This window comes from Tympanuchus pallidicinctus, unplaced genomic scaffold (genome assembly GCF_026119805.1).
Source record: "Tympanuchus pallidicinctus isolate F22 unplaced genomic scaffold, pur_lepc_1.0 scaffold22, whole genome shotgun sequence".
NCBI lineage: Eukaryota > Metazoa > Chordata > Aves > Galliformes > Phasianidae > Tympanuchus > Tympanuchus pallidicinctus.
In genome coordinates, this window is record NW_026294739.1 from 17,630,220 (window position 1) to 17,647,175 (window position 16,956).

A 16,956-nucleotide genomic window follows, 5' to 3' on the forward strand; every position below is an offset into this window, starting at 1 on the left:
CAAAACTTTATACAGCTGTATACAGAAATCTCTTTGTTTCATCTGTCAGTAAAGAAACGGCTGTTGATGATTAGCTGGCACCACAGTTCCTGCCATAACAATACACTTTTGAGCTTCCTGTTAAGAATGTGTTACTAATTCACTTCAATTATATATAAAATTTCACCAGTTATGCTATGATCATATAACCATAGCTGGGTGTGAGGAAAACAGCTTGCAAAAAATGAGTAACATGACAAAACTACAAGAGACTGAATAAACAGCAAATGCTTCCTCAGTTCACGCTTTACCAGATTTGTGGTTGGATTTAACTCTGAAGCAGAGCTCTCTTGAACAGTAAGCATAGGAACTAATTTTTCTTTAGGTACACAGCAACACATAAAGCTGCATTATGAAAGAAGTTTATTAGTTGTAAATAAGCAACGTGGTTGCCTAATAAAATTGGGAGATGCAAATCTGCCTTCTCATAGTTTGCTTTTCATTAGCTCATCACAAAAACTGCCAACATTTTAAAACGGGGAAATATTTTTAGGAATCTCACTAAAATGTATACTTCCTTAAGAAGAAAGTAATGTATACCCACAGATTTTCAGCAAATCTTGTCCAAATGGATATACTGATCCTAAGCATATTTACAAACTCTGGAACAGATTTATAGAAACCACAATATAAATGCAAATCTTACTAGTAAATAGTAAAGAAAATTTTTGATTTAGACATTTTTTCATTGCACTACATGAGTACAATCACTACATTTATTTATAAATCAGAATTTTAGTACTCAGCCATTTGCATCAAAAATAAAATACAGCTCTTATGTTAACTCATAATTAGGTTTTTTAAATTCCAATCAGAATTTGCACAGAGTTCCTGTGGACCAGATTTAGTAATGAGTACCATAAAGTTTATGCAATTTGTTTCTCTTGTCTTCCTTCAAAGTTTAGAATAAATCACACTCCAGCCACAGTGCGCCCTTAGTTATGTAGAAAATAGCAATTTGTTATTATTTGCCAAACTTAACCATGATGCTTCTACAAATCTTCTGCAATAAAATTAATAACAAACCCCAGAAATTACTCATTTTAGTTTATGGCATGTATTTTTAAGCAAATAAAAGAATCAGTCTGCAATGGTGTACATAAAGAATGAATTTTCCTTGGACAAATCTCTATACACTTTTGGTTTAACTTTCAAAGTCTATCCAAAATTAGGCTGCTGCTGAAATAACTGCTTCTACATTATTCACCACATGTGCTTCTTGCCACCATCCTTATGCGGGCACTAAACCTTGTACGGCTCAGATTTGAGAGCCAAAACCAAAAGAAACTCCCAAAGCAAAACCAACCACAAAACCAAACGATAACATTCCAGTCAGACATGAAACCATTCGAGTCAGCAGAACAGAACTGATGGATACTTTCGACTCAGTATTACATTAGTTTCAAGTCTTTTGAAAAATCCAATTCCAATAGCAGGTGCTAAGATTTGAGAACAGCTCAGAATTTGATGGAATATAGGTGACAGGAAGGGGTAGGGACAGAAAGGGAGTGGGTAGTAAATGTGATGTATCGAAGCCAGAGGGAGGCAAACATATCTTCACATTAAATAAACAAATAAAAAAATTCTGAAACACTTTGTAAAATGGGAATAATTGAAATGAAAATTTAAATCCCAGTAATATTCTTCCACATTAAGACAAATAAATTATCTTAAAAACAAGACCTGTAACTAATAATTTATCTAGGTTACAACCTTCTCTGAGCCCTTACACGTATTAGGTTTAAATTTAGTTTCTATAATTCCTTATAGTACATACAGAGTTTCTATTCAAAAACTCATTTGCCGAATCCTTTCCTCCTCGCCACAGAATAAAATCCAACAACCGAAGGTCACAGCATGCTGAGCACAAGCGCTGCAGACACAAGGGAGTGCTCTCCATATTTCAAGTAAAAATAAAGAAGACAAAAATAGAAATGTTCCCCTCATTTTATGTTGATTCAATTAATTATGCTATTTTATAATACCTGGAACTTCTGTAGCAGAGCCCTGATTCCACTGAGCTTAATCAAGATTTTCAGATGCATAAATAAGAGAAGCATTACTCTCAAAGCATACCTCCATTTTCTTTTCAGCATGGGGGCTAAATTCCCTTTTCAAGCATAGCAGTGTCAATACAGCAAAGTACTGGCTGATTCCTGATGGGATGCAGAATACAGATCATAACTCAATTTTCAAATAGATCTTATAGTCACAAAATGGAATAAACTACAGATTTTGTTTGGAAATATAATGAATCATGCTTGCAGCTGCTGCCTCTCATTTTGCACCTGAATGTCTGAAAGTACATCTGCACTTACAGGCTTACACACTTTGTGAATAGCTTAAAATCTGACAAATATTTTCCTTTATATGCACAACTCATGTAGGCCATTGGCTCATATATTGATTGAAGACAGAATGAACTCCACTGAAGTAATCTGGACTAGTACTATAATGGAAATTAGATCTGGGCTCATCTGTTTACATCATATCCATTTATCTGACAGAGAGGACTAATCAGGGAAATCTGAAAAATTAACACAGCCTGGCACCTAGACAGATGCAACTATCTTATTTAAAATTACATTCTTCAAAATGATTTAGCAAGGAAACAAACCACAGAGAAAAAAATATTTTTGTGCAGTTCTCAGCTTAAAGCCATTTTTTCTCGAAGAAAAAGCAATAAAGCCCTTAGAATAGCAAAGTATTACAATTTGAGCTGAAGCCCAGGAATTTTTTTTGTTTGTTGCCTTGCGTGTTACAAAAAAATGTGACAAAATGTCTGTCAGTTTGTAAGCTGTACAACTGTAAAGATGTTAGGCTACAAAATTCCACTTTTCTGGATTTTTACATATTTATGGATATATATAAATATATCCCTATTACATTAAAATGTAATGATAAACCTACAAAAATATAAATAACTGGACTATTTTTTGATACAACTATTTGGATTTTGAAGTGTCCATGTCTATACATAGCTCAATTAAGCCAGCAGAGGGAATATTTTGCCAACTCAGTGCTTGTTCCATCTGTTGAAATAAAGATAGCATTTGTACTTAGATTCAACATACTTTAAAATAAAGTTTTTAAACTGTATTTCTATCAACAGATGTCACTGCTGCCTATGAAAGCCTATAAACTTTGGTTCTAAGGTGAGTTTATACGTTCTAAAAAGAAAATAAATTGGTGTTCACTGTAAAGATGACTGCAGAAACATTACATGAACAAGAGTACGGATATGTGTTACTTTTGTCTTCTAGAATATTGAAAAAACTTTCCGAATGGAAAGCGCATCTGTCATATTGCTTTGTTTTGATGGTTAGATTGCTAAAAATTATACCCATCCCTGTCCCAAGGAAATGCTGGCAGATAAGGTGGTTAGTGCTATTGGCCTCCTGTATCTCAAGCACATGGGATCCTTTCTCTGGACTCAAAATGGGAACAGAAAGGATTACATCTGAATCCATTTTACAATTCTAATTTACAGCTATAGTCACTTATCCTTAGTTTAACATTAACTGGTCTAATCTCAGCTGCTTTAATGCTAGTCTGTCAGCAAATTGGCAGTATTTTTTATTGTTATTGACCACACTCTTAATAAAAGCAGATCAATAAACAAGATGTTCTTCCTGGAGTTTTGTAATACCTTTATTTTATATTCTTTCTTGATTTGGTGTATTTTTTTCCCTAAGTGTTTATTTGTTTTGTCTCTCAGCTTTTAGACTTCTACAAAATCGGTTTGCATTGTTCAATTTTCTTTTAAGAGACAAGGTTTTATTCACATTAATTTTGCTATAATTCATTTAAGAACAACTATTAGTAAAGACAGAATTCTATGCTTTTCAGTTATTTGATTTAAAGAGTTGCATATCAACATTTTGGAGACAGAATAAAAGAAAACTAAGAACAAGAGCAAAGTGCATTTTCTTAGACTGCATTGTGTTACAAAAACATCATCAAGATTTTTTTCTACTAAGCACATCAGGATTTTCATACACAAGCAGAATTATGAAGCAATTTAAGTAATCTGCCAATGGGATCAGATTTTCACAGCATATATGCAGTGAAGACTTCACATTCCAAATGGACTGCTCTGGTAAGCAGCCATTGTTAGAGGCTCCACTGCTGAAGAGAAGAATTTTTATTCTGACTTAAGTTTGTGCTTCATTCTTACTATTAATTTCCTGCTGCTATCCCCATACTCAGATCACAATGGGTGAGTTCCTAAGAGCTATCTTTCAGGACAGCTCTTTCTATCCACTGTGCAGACATTTTATTCCCTTGTTCAGATGGCCACAATTCCAGGAAATGCTCAGCACAAAGAGGACAATTCCAGCAGAGCTCAGCTATCAGTTAGATGCTAAGCTAGGTAATGGCATTTAAAGACAAGACTTAAAACACTGTAGGATAGGAATAAGCCTCCAGAGTAATCTGACATTTTAAAGTTCCTTAACAGAAAACAAACTCATGAAAAGTTCGTTTTGAATACAGGACTGAGCTCATGAAGCAAATTACAGCTTGTAAAGCTCCAATGTGTTGCAAGTTATGTCACAAAAAAATCAAAACAAGAGACAAAATGTCAGTAATAAGTAGATCAAAGGAAGTTACTGGTGTGAATTCAAAGCTAAAATGAACTAAAAAAAAAATAATCATAGCAGCTGTGTTTCCCCAAGTATTTCTGAAGGTTGTTTGTAAAGCCAAATTATTAATGAACAGAATTCAAGCAGCCAATTTCCATCTCTTGTGATAAAGCACTTAAGCAGATACTTAAGTTCCCTGACTTTACCTCAGACTCGGCCATATGCAAATTGGATGATATTAAGTCTTATTAAGAAAGGAAGTTATTACCACATTAGTGTTAGATGAAACCTAATGTGTTTAGAGGGATACTCTGGGAAAAGAATTCTGATTTGACATTTCTGTTAAATATGATCATAACTTCCTTCAGAGGACAGACTTTCATACAAGATCATAATATAAGCTATAATTAAAATCTATTTATATGCTGTATGATACATAAACACTGATATTCATTTTGGATCAGGGAAGAGAGAAAAGAGATGAACAGTTTGCCGCTATAACAGAAAAACTCATTCTAAAGTATCCAAATGACGAGGACCTACAGCAGTAGAAGGTTAGTGTTTTGTTTTGAGAAAAACTCATATTTCCTGCATAGACAACATTCACTACATGTATGCAAAACCTAAAGAATTAATCTTTAACAGCTGAATTATATGTGAACTAGTAGCAAACAGCTATGATAGTACTGCTGCTAAAAATGAATTAATAAAATGATACTCTGATTAATTCAGTAACTAAATGCATGAAAAATAGAACAGTGGGAAACATAGGAGAAAATTCAGATAACCGCAGGCGTGTTCCTACCAGACTAGCTTGCTTTAGATATTGTTGGATTTCAGTGGCTGAATACAAAACTGTATTGATATTCCTTACAAAATGCATGCATATGTCCAATTATTCATTATCTCTCATATCAAACTTAGGTTTCTGAAGTAGGAGCAATGAATGTAAAATACGTTTTCCCCTCTCTAAGTACAAAGCTACTACTGGACCAAACAGAAAACTATCATTAGACATGCAATAAATGTGCAGTGGTTTCTTTGTAACTTCACGATTAACAACCAGCAGAAAAAAATACAAATAAGAAATAAGAAAAAAAATGACATCTGCCATTACCATCTATGCTGAGTCTGTCACCGATGCAACACACAGTAACAGCCAGAGATGCAACTGGATTACAAATCTCAGCATAAGCAAAAGATGGCACTGGAAATGAAAGCAATGCCGTAGGCAATGTAACTTCTTTCCAAGTCAGCTAAGTCTCACTAACACAGGCACTCACAAGGCCTGTATACTTAGTACAGAACTGTCCATCTGGTCATTCCTCGCAGTTGAAATTCCAACAAATATCAAACACAGATGCTACATATCAACTCCAGAAATTTAGCTTCAGTGTTGAACTATGCCCCAGTGTTTGTCTACCGTGTTAGGCTGATTCTATGAATTTATGCTGAATTTACGTGAGGAGATGAAGTAGTTGCTCCATTATTTTGAGTACCACTGTTGGCCCATGGCATCCTTTTTTCTCTTACATGAACTTGGATTAAACAGTGCTTCCTCTCATTCTTACCTTTTTAATTTTTTTGCTTAGTCTGATTGCCAAATTTGAGTAAAAATCCTCCAGAAATTTTAGAAAGAAAACCAGTCTTGGAATACTCTAATCATGGCATTTTTCTACAATGTGACAAATAAATGGCATAAGGGGAAACTGAATTAGTCTGGTAATGACTCCACCACTTTGAAGGTGTCATTAGCAGGAAAGATGTGGAAAATGTGTTCATGTTTTTAATCTATGACTGAACCAACAAATTTGTGATGGCCAATGAAGATGGTTCATCAAATCCTTATCAAGGGTTCTGCAATTACAACTCGTTTTTATTACTTAGTTTATATCCACCAGAGTTCAAGTATAAAGTGCAAGAATCCTTGAGGCTATTTGCTTTTAAGACCAAAGAACTACTGGAAAATTCCAAGCATATCTGCCCTAACTGGACTAGAATAGGGAATATATTGTTTGGCCAAACACAGTGCGACTGTCAGAACACCTCACGTTTCTTCCCCTGCAAAGTCTCATCTTTCACATCTAATGCTGAGAAAATTCCCTTTTTTTTTTTTTTTCTTTGAATGCTGTTGCTTGTTCACCACAGTTCATATAGCATCCCCAAAGTTACAGACAAAGTTTATATCACCAGGCTCTCTCTCACTTTTTGTTTTCTTTCTTTTGTTTTTCCTGCTGTTCGCAATAACTACAGAATAACAGAATAAAATACACATTGTCAGAAGGGAGTTTTCAGCAGGTTTGTATTTACCTTCTGCTTGAACTGGATTAGATGTTCTTTCATGCAAGAAGGCTAAGGGTAAAATAAAAACTCTCACTTGTGTGCTTAAGAGAATATGTGCTAAATAAAACCATTTCTGTGAAATATTACCATGCTTTTTTACTGCTTTTTTTTTTCTTCAGAAAAATTCAAATAAGTTTGGTTTTGCACAAATGCAGTAAGACTGTCACCACAGACAACAGTTCTGCTTTGCACATCTCAGATGCCATTAAACCACAAAATGCCAGTAAGATGCTTCAGACCAGCGTATGAGAGACTATTCAACAAAACAAGTAATTTAAGTTACGGAGAGACCATCTGGCAATTGAAGCACTATGCTGCACCTTTGTTAACAAATTTTACTAATAAAATTTGCCTCTTACTATTATATCACCTTAAGGCAGATGGAATCTACTGAAATATCACAAACTGCTCCCAGCTGTGGGAGGACAGACAAAATCAAGACATGAACCAAGTTATCCTGCAATTTCTCAGCTAAAAAAACAACAACATGCAGATGGTTTTACGTGTGACAGAGAATCCAAGTGATATTGCAGACCATTTTGAATTCTTCAAAGCAAGGTCAAATGCTACATCTAAAAATTATCAATAGCAGATTTCCTCCAGTATGGATATTAACCTAGCTCTCCAGCTTGGTATTAATTCATACATCCCAAACTGCTCCTCTTGCATGTTGGCTTCATTCACCATCTCTCTCACTTACCCCAGTCTGCACTCCTTTTTGCTGGCTGGAGGCTCTGAAAATTTATTTTGCAAGTATGAAATCATAGCATAATTTATCTTTAAAAAAGCAATACTAATGCTGGTTGGTGCATAACTCCTGTCTTGAGAGGAACAATGTTAAAGAGACTGATAGCTGACGTGAAAGTCTGTCAGACTCAATTAAAATAGGAATTTAAAAAATGACATCAAAAGGAACAAAACACTGTAGAAAGTTAACTGGGTAAGTTATCTGTGGAAATTGGTACTCCACAGCATCACATTTTTATGAGGGAACAAAAACTTCCAGTTTGTACACTACACGGTCATGCAGGGGCAGGCTGCCACATTCGCTGGTGTTGGTTTGGATATGCAACTCGGGTGTACTGGACTTCTGCTTTCTGAATATTCCAGGTTCATTCTGTATGCATCATGCCAGCATTTTGATACATGTGTTGTAGCTCTGAAATAATATTCTGTTTCTGCTGTTTGGAAATCATGATCCACTCTGCCAAATCCTGTAGTTCTACATCAAGGAAATTTTTAAATGAAAAAGGAAGACATCAATTGAAATCCAGATGCACAGTTGCCTTGAAGGAGAGGCCACTGGGATGCATAAGCACAATGCCACACAGCTTTTTCAAAGAGTACTCTGATAGCAAAAAAGGTGATTTGTAGCGGGAACAACACATGAGTATGAACATGCTTTACTGAAGTAGCTATGCCAGTAATAATTTGCTGGAAGAAACACTTCTGGTAAAATTTTGCAACGTAGATGTGCTGTACATGGTTTGTGAATTGTTTTCACCTTGATATTACAAAGATTACATCCCTGCCAAAAATACAACAGATGCTTCAGTGAAATGCAAAGAAGTTTCAAGCTGGTTGACTACAATGATATTTTGTTTTGGTTTTAAATTCTGGCAACAAACAGCATTATTACTTTTCTCCATATCATTTTTGTATTGATTCAAAATAGGCACTAGCAGTCTTTGAAACTGTAAGGCTTTTCCTCCTTTCATATTAATTTGGATATTATCTTCTGTTCAATAAACTTACTATTTCAATAATTTATATATAATTTCAATAATATATATATATAAGCATACAAAAAAAGAGCTCATTCACAGACTATTGCATGAAAATGAGATGCAATTCACAGCCCAAATATTTAGTAGAGGTAGCCTGCATCAAACCGCAAAAAATTAACTTACAGCAATAATGTAGACAAGAACTATTAAAGATACAGGAATCACTGTATTCCAAATATGAATGGATATTCTTTTCACTTGTCTTAGACAATTAATGGCACTACATGAGTAAATGGGAATATATATCCTTCTCATGCTTTAAAAGAAAAAAGCAGTGTGATCTGTTAGAGAATGCCTCATATCACAGATTCCATGCTGAACAAGAGCTGACAGCGTACCCAGATGGTCAAGAGGGCCAACGGCATCCTGGCCAGCATTAGAAATTGTGTGGCCAGCAGGAGCAGGGAGGTGATCATCCCTCTGTGCTCAGCACTGGTGAGGCTGCACCTTGAGTACTGTGTTCAGTTTTAGGCCCCTCACTACAAAAAAAATACACGGAGACCCTGGAACGTGTCCAGAGAAGCGCAATGAAACTGGTGAGGGGTCTGGAGCACAAGTCTTATGAGGAGCGGCTGAAGGAACTGGGATTGTTCAGTCTGGAGAACAGGAGGCTCAGGGCAGACCTTATTGCACTCTACAACTTCCTGAAGCGAGGTTGTGATGAGGAGGGGTTTGGTCTCTTCTCCCAGGCAACAAACAGGACCTGAGAAAATGGCCTCAAGTTGTTCCAGAGAAGGTTTAGGTTAGACATAAGGAAGAACTTTTTCTCTCAGATAGTGGTCAGGCACTGGAATGACTGCCCAGGGAGATGGTGGAGTTGCCATCCCTGGCAGTGTTCGAGTCTGGGTGAGGAGCTATGAGATATGATTTAGAGGCTTGTGGTAGCAATGGTGACAGGAGAATGGTTGGACTACATGATCTTGCAGGTCGTTTCCAACCTTGCAATTCTATGATTCTATGATTTTCTTGGTTAAAATGTGGACTTCATTCACCAAACAAACAAAAATTTAGTGTTTTCTATTCCATTTGCTTCAAGAAAAGAATCTGTCTGCCATATTTTTGGAAGTGCTCATTTAGAAAAGAAAAAAAAACAAACAAATGGAACTGCTACAGTGTATTACACACACAAAAGGTATTTCCTCTACAAATTAAAATATTGTTCATTATTGCTATTTTATGTAAAGTCTATAAGTTAACTGCATTACAGTAGTTAGTTCTACTTCACGCAGCTCTATAATCAAAGTGCAGAATAATTAGGATCACTAATAATTTTCTCAGGAGTCACCTGTCAGCACCCATAACTCATTATAAAAACAATTATGTCACTTCTGGCATATCTTTCAATATTTTGGTGTCTGCCAAAGTAAAAATCAATAAAAGGTTATTGCTATTCCAAGTCCGTTATCAGGTAAGCGGCTCCAGAGGAACTCCCTGTTAGGGAACTGCCATGAAAGCTTTCAGAACTGCGTAATCCTGGAACATGATTAGAGTATTCCAGTGAGCATATTTCATAACACCCAAGTATTTTCAGACTTATCATTAATACCTACAGTTAAATATGTAGTGGAGTTAAATAGTTACTGTGGAACACTGATGTAGAGTGCTGAGTAACACTAAAAAAGCTTGTTGGAAGTTAGCACATATTTCTATGAGGATGTGTTTGACAACAATTGTGTCTCAACCGACTTCTGGTGTGTTCATTCCCTGCCATCCAGGCAAACATTCCTCCACTTTAATACTCAATATACGCATTACAAAACACTCGTCAGATTTCAACATCTGTAAATCCCACTTAAGATGTCACTACAACATGCTACTACTGCAATTAAAGTCTTGGTTCTTCACCACAATGACACGTTAGTAACTATTTTGCCAGAGCTGCTCATCTGCCTACATGTTATATTTCCATATTGCTGATCTTTGAGAGTTTATTTTTGTGTTGCCAAAAGAAATGTTTCAACAGCAGCTACATTTCCAAAAGAAGTAGCTCCAAATAAACAAAGAAATCTGTTGGTTAGGTCTAAATAGGTTTATAGGCAGTTTGAGTGCAAGTGAATGAATTCATGAAGGAGACTTCATTTACAGACACGTATCTTTGCAGAAATCAGGGCCTCTTGAGTGGACACAGTGAAGAAAAAGCACTGTAGAGCAAGGAGTAGTTTTGTTTGTATGAATGAATAACAAAGAGGTAGTGCTATAATGGAGCAATGAGAGATGAGTCAAAATACATTAAGTTTGGGAATAACCCCTCTGTAGACCAATCTTCAGAACCAATCTTCAGGACTGCAAATCCCTTCCTCCCGTGTGAGAACACTGACATCATAAAATCAAGTGTGTGCAGGTGAAGATGCCCAGTGCCTTCTTTACAGTCAAAATAGACAGTAACAAACTTGCTACTTCCCACCATCAACACTCAATGCCTCGCATTCATGCCAATGACAAGCTTAATGTGAACTATGACAAATACAACCAAATCACATAAAATGAAGCAGACACAAAAGCTCTTTTGATCATTCAGATTAACCAGTACTATAGTACAGAACATTCAGAAGGTGAATCTCAATGAAAAATCCTCCAACACTTTTTACTGCAAAACAAGTATTTACATGAAAACATCACTAGGTTATCTTCCAAAACTGTCTATATTCAAAAACAATAATTTATCTCTGAGAAAGACGGAAATGAGATCACTCAATTTCCTTTACCTTTGCAACGTTCTCATGCAGTTTGAAGGAGGGATCCAGCTCTTCAGTTCTCGTCACGTGCATTGGAAAAAGAGCTTCGGAGAGAAAGCTAGAATTCTGTGAAAAAGAAATCAGAAAACGTTTAGCATTCAACATCCATTTCTTCCTCCTAATGCTTATTGGATTTTGTTCAGAGTTTCACAACTCTTCCAACTGTTCTTAAGTTTAGGTAACTAACATTTATTTTACTCATCCAATCACCTGTCCAATCCAAGTCCCTGAAAGACGCAAATCCCCCCTAAATTTTATGACTATTTCTGCAACTGCAGTTGTCTTTGTAATCACGCTTCCTAAACCAGCAAAGAATTTTGCCTAGAGGGAAAAAAAACACAAACCACCTAACTTGAATGAGGCAGGATTTAGTCTTCAGAGGAAATATAAACACAGTAACCAAAGAACACACTTTTATCTTCTGTGAACATCCTACCTCTGTGTACATTAATATCATCTACCTAACATCGTCAGTTCCCCACAGTTATATCCCCTAGGTTAACCACTCTTTAATATTATTTCTACAAGATGCTTGCCTCTTCTCATATAGTAAGAAAGAAAGAAAGCAGGTTACATATTTGCTGACATCAGGAAATGGTAAATTGATATCCAGATGTGGACTGGAAAAAGCAAAAACATACCAAATAAAAGTAGGTCTCAAATGTACACAGGTGCCTAAATTGAGATTTATAAATCTAATTGATCCATGTTTGTGAACTTGATGTAACAGTTCAGAAACAAAACTAGAAAGAAAAATATTTTTGTACACCCTCATAGCTCTTGCAAAACACATTCTAAAATTACGCTTACTTTTGCTAAGTGCTTGAGATACGGGGAACCTTTAGTCATGGCTATAACAGCTAGGAAACCAGTGTCTAGGTAATCTCTTCATTGGACCATATGCTCCATTAATTTGATAAGCATATTTTCAATGCACTTACCAGCAGCAATGAGTCTAGTACAAAAACACAGAAACTACAGCCAAAGTTACTTCAGTAACAAGCAGAAGGATATATCAGTGCATGGCTATCATGTCATTCTAAAACTTTTAACTACAGGTAGTTCTAAGAAATATATACTCTTCAAAATGAACTCAGAGCTTTGACATAAAAGTACTCAGATACTTAAATACTTAGACACAAGAATACTTAGAATATTCTGTTTCATTTACATGTTTTCTGTAGAGGACTAAAAGGTCACCTCAAGAAAGCTCTGTGCCAAGTTCTGGTTAGCTCAAGACCACTCAATTCAATATCATAATGTTATGCATCTCCTATCAGAAGGCCTTTCGTGGTTTTGATTTGTCAGAACACAAATGTAGCATTATCCTGTTTAACTAGAATATTCCAAGGTCCTTTATTAGATTTTGCATTTAGTGTGCAACCTGTGCAATACAGAATATCATAATAGCTTAGCAGATGTATACAATTGGGAATGCAAAAAGACTGCAAGACTCTCATTAACGTACTTCTTTTATATGTCTTCACATCTGGGCTCTATGGAAATAATCTCTGTCAGACAGCCCTCACAGAATTTCCCAGGGAAGTATCAACTTCCAAATTCAGTTTCAGATTAAGTTAGCTCTGCCCTTGATCTCAGATTTGCAAGCATCTTTTAGTGATGTTTTTTTTTTCTGTGCAGGGACAATGATAAGAATAGGAGAAAATACATTCATTAAGAAAGGTTACATAGCAAAACCATGTGACTTGTGAAAGGACTATATTTTTCAAGGTTTGTAGAATAGAATAGAATATTGCTCAGGTTGGAAAAGACCTCAAAGATCATCAAATCCAACTGCAAACTAACCATATTACCCTAACTGGTTCTGAAGCTTGACCAAATCAAACAAGTGTTCTGCAAGTCTGCGAGTAATTTTTATGTTCTGTGAGAATATATATAAAATAGTAATAGAAGTAATAAGTTGACAGCACCCCTGGATTGGAAATACCTAAATCATATCATCATTACATCTCTGTAAAAATCATTTTGGAAAACATCTGTAGTCTTTTCAGATTGAATTCCAAATAAAATTCAGATACGTTCTTGGTTCTGTATTCAAGATGAACAATTTTTCTGGCTTATTTTCCTCCAGATTGTTTGGCAGTATTGCCAAGGTTCTGAAAGCAAATCTTTTCCAAATACAGGCTTCTCATATCTACAAGGCTGCCATTTCTTCAGTTTCCCTCCCTTGATATATACTGATCCTTCAAAAGCTTTTATCCTTACACTCCAAAAATACCTCGCTGTCAATACAAACAAGTAGGGAACATATGAGCAAAGTATGATACTCATGTACCCGTGGGGGATACAAGGGCGGTATCTGATACACATCCACTTAAACAGAATTGTATCGTACACATGCAATATACCACGTGATAGTCTCCAAGAGCTAGTTTGGGGCACTACACTGGCACAGCACTGTTGGCCAAGTGTCCAAACTAGCATGAGACATAAATACACTACAATCAGGTCAGCAATGCAATATGTCAATATGCTGCAGTCAAAGCTACTCAGTTTAGGCCTAGGTCCCTACACATGCTCGAATCCAACTCTAGCACTACTACTTACAGCCTACTTAGACACTGGAATAGTCTCACAGACATGTTCAGGAAAGCTCAGAGACAGGTAGGTCTCAAAAGTACTAGTTACATTGTTGGTAATTTTTCTAGTTAATTTTTTTTCTAAGGTTAACATCTATATGATGAATCTTACATGAGTATTTCCATGCATTTGTAGAGAATTATTTCTGGTCATAAGCTTCCACCATTAATAAAAGTATATAATTAGCCCTCATTCATAAAAATTTTTGCATTCAGTTGTGCATCTAGGTGTTATATGACTGTCACAGAAATATCAGCATAATAAGGGAAGTCATCTCCCCTTCAGAAGGAAGATCTCAGAGAGACGATATGTAAAGTCACTCATTATAAAGACAAAATACATACTTCAAGATTATTTCATTACATCTATTCATCTGTTTTAAGCTTGTGCACTAGTTTACAGAGCCATGTCATTCGACTGAAGGGAGGTTGAGGAAGATTCTCTTTCTGCTACAGTGGTGCTAATCCTGTTCATCATCATTTGCATAATGGTAATTAATACCTTACAAAAAGTTACATTATTTATATTCTTAGGTATCTTACTGACTGCTATATGAGATGCATATCTATCTGCATCTAGACAAATGTTCTTTCTTTGGAATCTAAAAGAGGAGGACCAGATGCACGTACTGCAGGAGAACATTTTATCTGCTTTTATTCCCCCGTACCCCAGACACACACCTGAAGAGTACAGGTTAGAATTTCTAGTAGTGCTATGTTTTTACCACATCCAGTAGTGAGAGACAAAAACACTGAAAATATACATTCACACCCATCTTCTCAATTTAGGTGCCTTCACAAAGCATCTAATTTAGATGGGATGAACTCAAGCATCTGTATCTTTCAAAGACTGAATGATTTGATGCTCATAGCCATGCCATAAGCAGGCCGCTCCTTCCAGAAACCATACGCAAGACAAGAATTTTCCTTCACTTGCGAGTTTTATCCATTTACCAACATGTTCAGTGCTCTCCTTCCCTACATGTGAATATCTTCTCCTTGTCTGCTGTTACCAAGAAAGGAATCCTCAAGATTCCAGTGCACCGTCAATTCAAGAAAAGCACAAGGGTGAAATTCATAGCAGCTCCTAAAGTTTACCAGTGTCTCTGATGGCTATTCTTGTTTAGCTATCACGCACACTAATCACACTAATAATTTATTCATTATATTAAGTGCAATTATTCCTTTGATTTTTTTACAAATAGGAAGGGATACTTAATAAAAAATGACTGATTATCTACAGTGTCATCACCAATAAGTAGGAAGACTAATAAAGTGACTTCCAAGTGACCAGCAGTTCTCTGTAATGAAAAGAACAGTACTTTACTCACATTTATCAATTTTTAAAATAAATACCTGCATATGCTTGCCTGCACAGTCTCACTTTCCTACAACTTTTGTAGCAGCATTTAGGGCAAGCTTTAATTGGAGTGGTGTCATCCACGTAATTTAATAACTACCAAATTTTCAAACCTCACGTAAAAAACTATCCTACTTTTATTCTGCAGGACAAACAGTTTATGCAAACACACTCTTTTAAGAGTATTACCACAAGCCTGTAAAATGGCAGCACAAATTGGAAGCACATGACGCCCATAACTACCAGAGACAAAGGAGAAACTGCCCGTATTCCTCTTTGGTGACATGACATCATTGATTATCAACATCTACCATAAATCATCTATCAAAGCTTTTCCACCCTCAAGCAGAGTTACAGAAACAAGAAGCAACCATGCTGAAAATGATGCAGAACACCAGTTACTGCATGACTGATAGAAACAGATTCAAAACATTCGCTGTGCAAAGCCGCACAGCAATGAAAACAAAACTATTAACTTCTAGACATTTTAAAAATATTTCTTTATTAATTGCTTAGATACAACATATTTAACGGAAAGAGGAAAAATTATCAGAACTAGCTATGTTCTTCACCATTTAGAGGAAAGCCTGTTTTGATGTTCAACTGAATTTGGTTTCATTACTTAACATTCTTGGAAAGGAAAAGAGCTAAAATCTTTTTCTGTTACCAGTATTTTACCTAAACTACCATTTTTCCAGACTATTATGTTTCCTGAGCACAGACAGACAGACATACATGACTTTGACTATGACTTTGAGACCAATCAAGAGAACCACTGTCAACATCTAGATAAAATTTTGTTCCTTGAAGATGTAGCAAAGCTCATTTTGTGAATACACAGAATTTAAAGTACTATGTAAAGTTTCTCCCTTGCCACTAATGGGGACTCTCATTATTTATTCAGTTCATAGGCCTGTCTTCCACGTGTTATGAAATCTACTGGAACTTTTGAAAGTTTTACCATTTTTTGTTCATGAAGCAGGTGGTCTTTCTCCTTTTGCACAATTTAAATAGAAAGAAATACTAGGTCATAAGTATTTGCATTTTACAGGCAAGTGGTGTGATTGAACCCCAAGCAAACTGGAGCTCTGATGTGGATCAGTCTTGCTATACTCCTGGAAGCAAATAGAGAAACTTCATTTTTGTTCAAAGCTAGGTTTCCTGAGGACAGAATTCAGAGTAAGAGTCTTTGTAAAAAAAAAAAAAAAAAAGTTTTGTAAATAACATTTGTCTCTTGTTTCTCTACAAAGGATGTTGTTATTTTTAGTTTCTTCCTATGACAACAGGCTGAGAGAGCTGAGGCTGTTCACCCTGGAGAAGAAAAGTCTATGGGGAAACCAGACAGTGGTACTTTGGTATACAAAGTGAGCCTATCAGAATGAAGAAAAAAACATACTCTTCAGTAGAGTCTGTCTTTAAGTAGTCTGCTGTGATAGGTCAAGAAGAATTGGTTAGAAATTAAAAGAGGGGAGATTTAGATAGGGTTAAGGAAGATTATTTTTGCAGCAC

General features: G+C 35.9%; 1 protein-coding gene across 4 annotated transcripts in view; it reads right to left on the reverse strand.

Annotated features, from left to right (window-relative positions):
• Window positions 1–16,956, reverse strand: part of NAALADL2 (N-acetylated alpha-linked acidic dipeptidase like 2) — a 287,821-nt gene that overhangs the window by 39,684 nt on the left and 231,181 nt on the right. For all 4 annotated transcript variants that reach the window (XM_052687257.1, XM_052687255.1, XM_052687256.1 and 1 more), the window contains exon 11: window positions 11,458–11,553. In XM_052687257.1, the coding sequence (XP_052543217.1) occupies window positions 11,458–11,553 (96 nt within the window). The remainder of the gene's footprint in view (window positions 1–11,457; window positions 11,554–16,956) is intronic.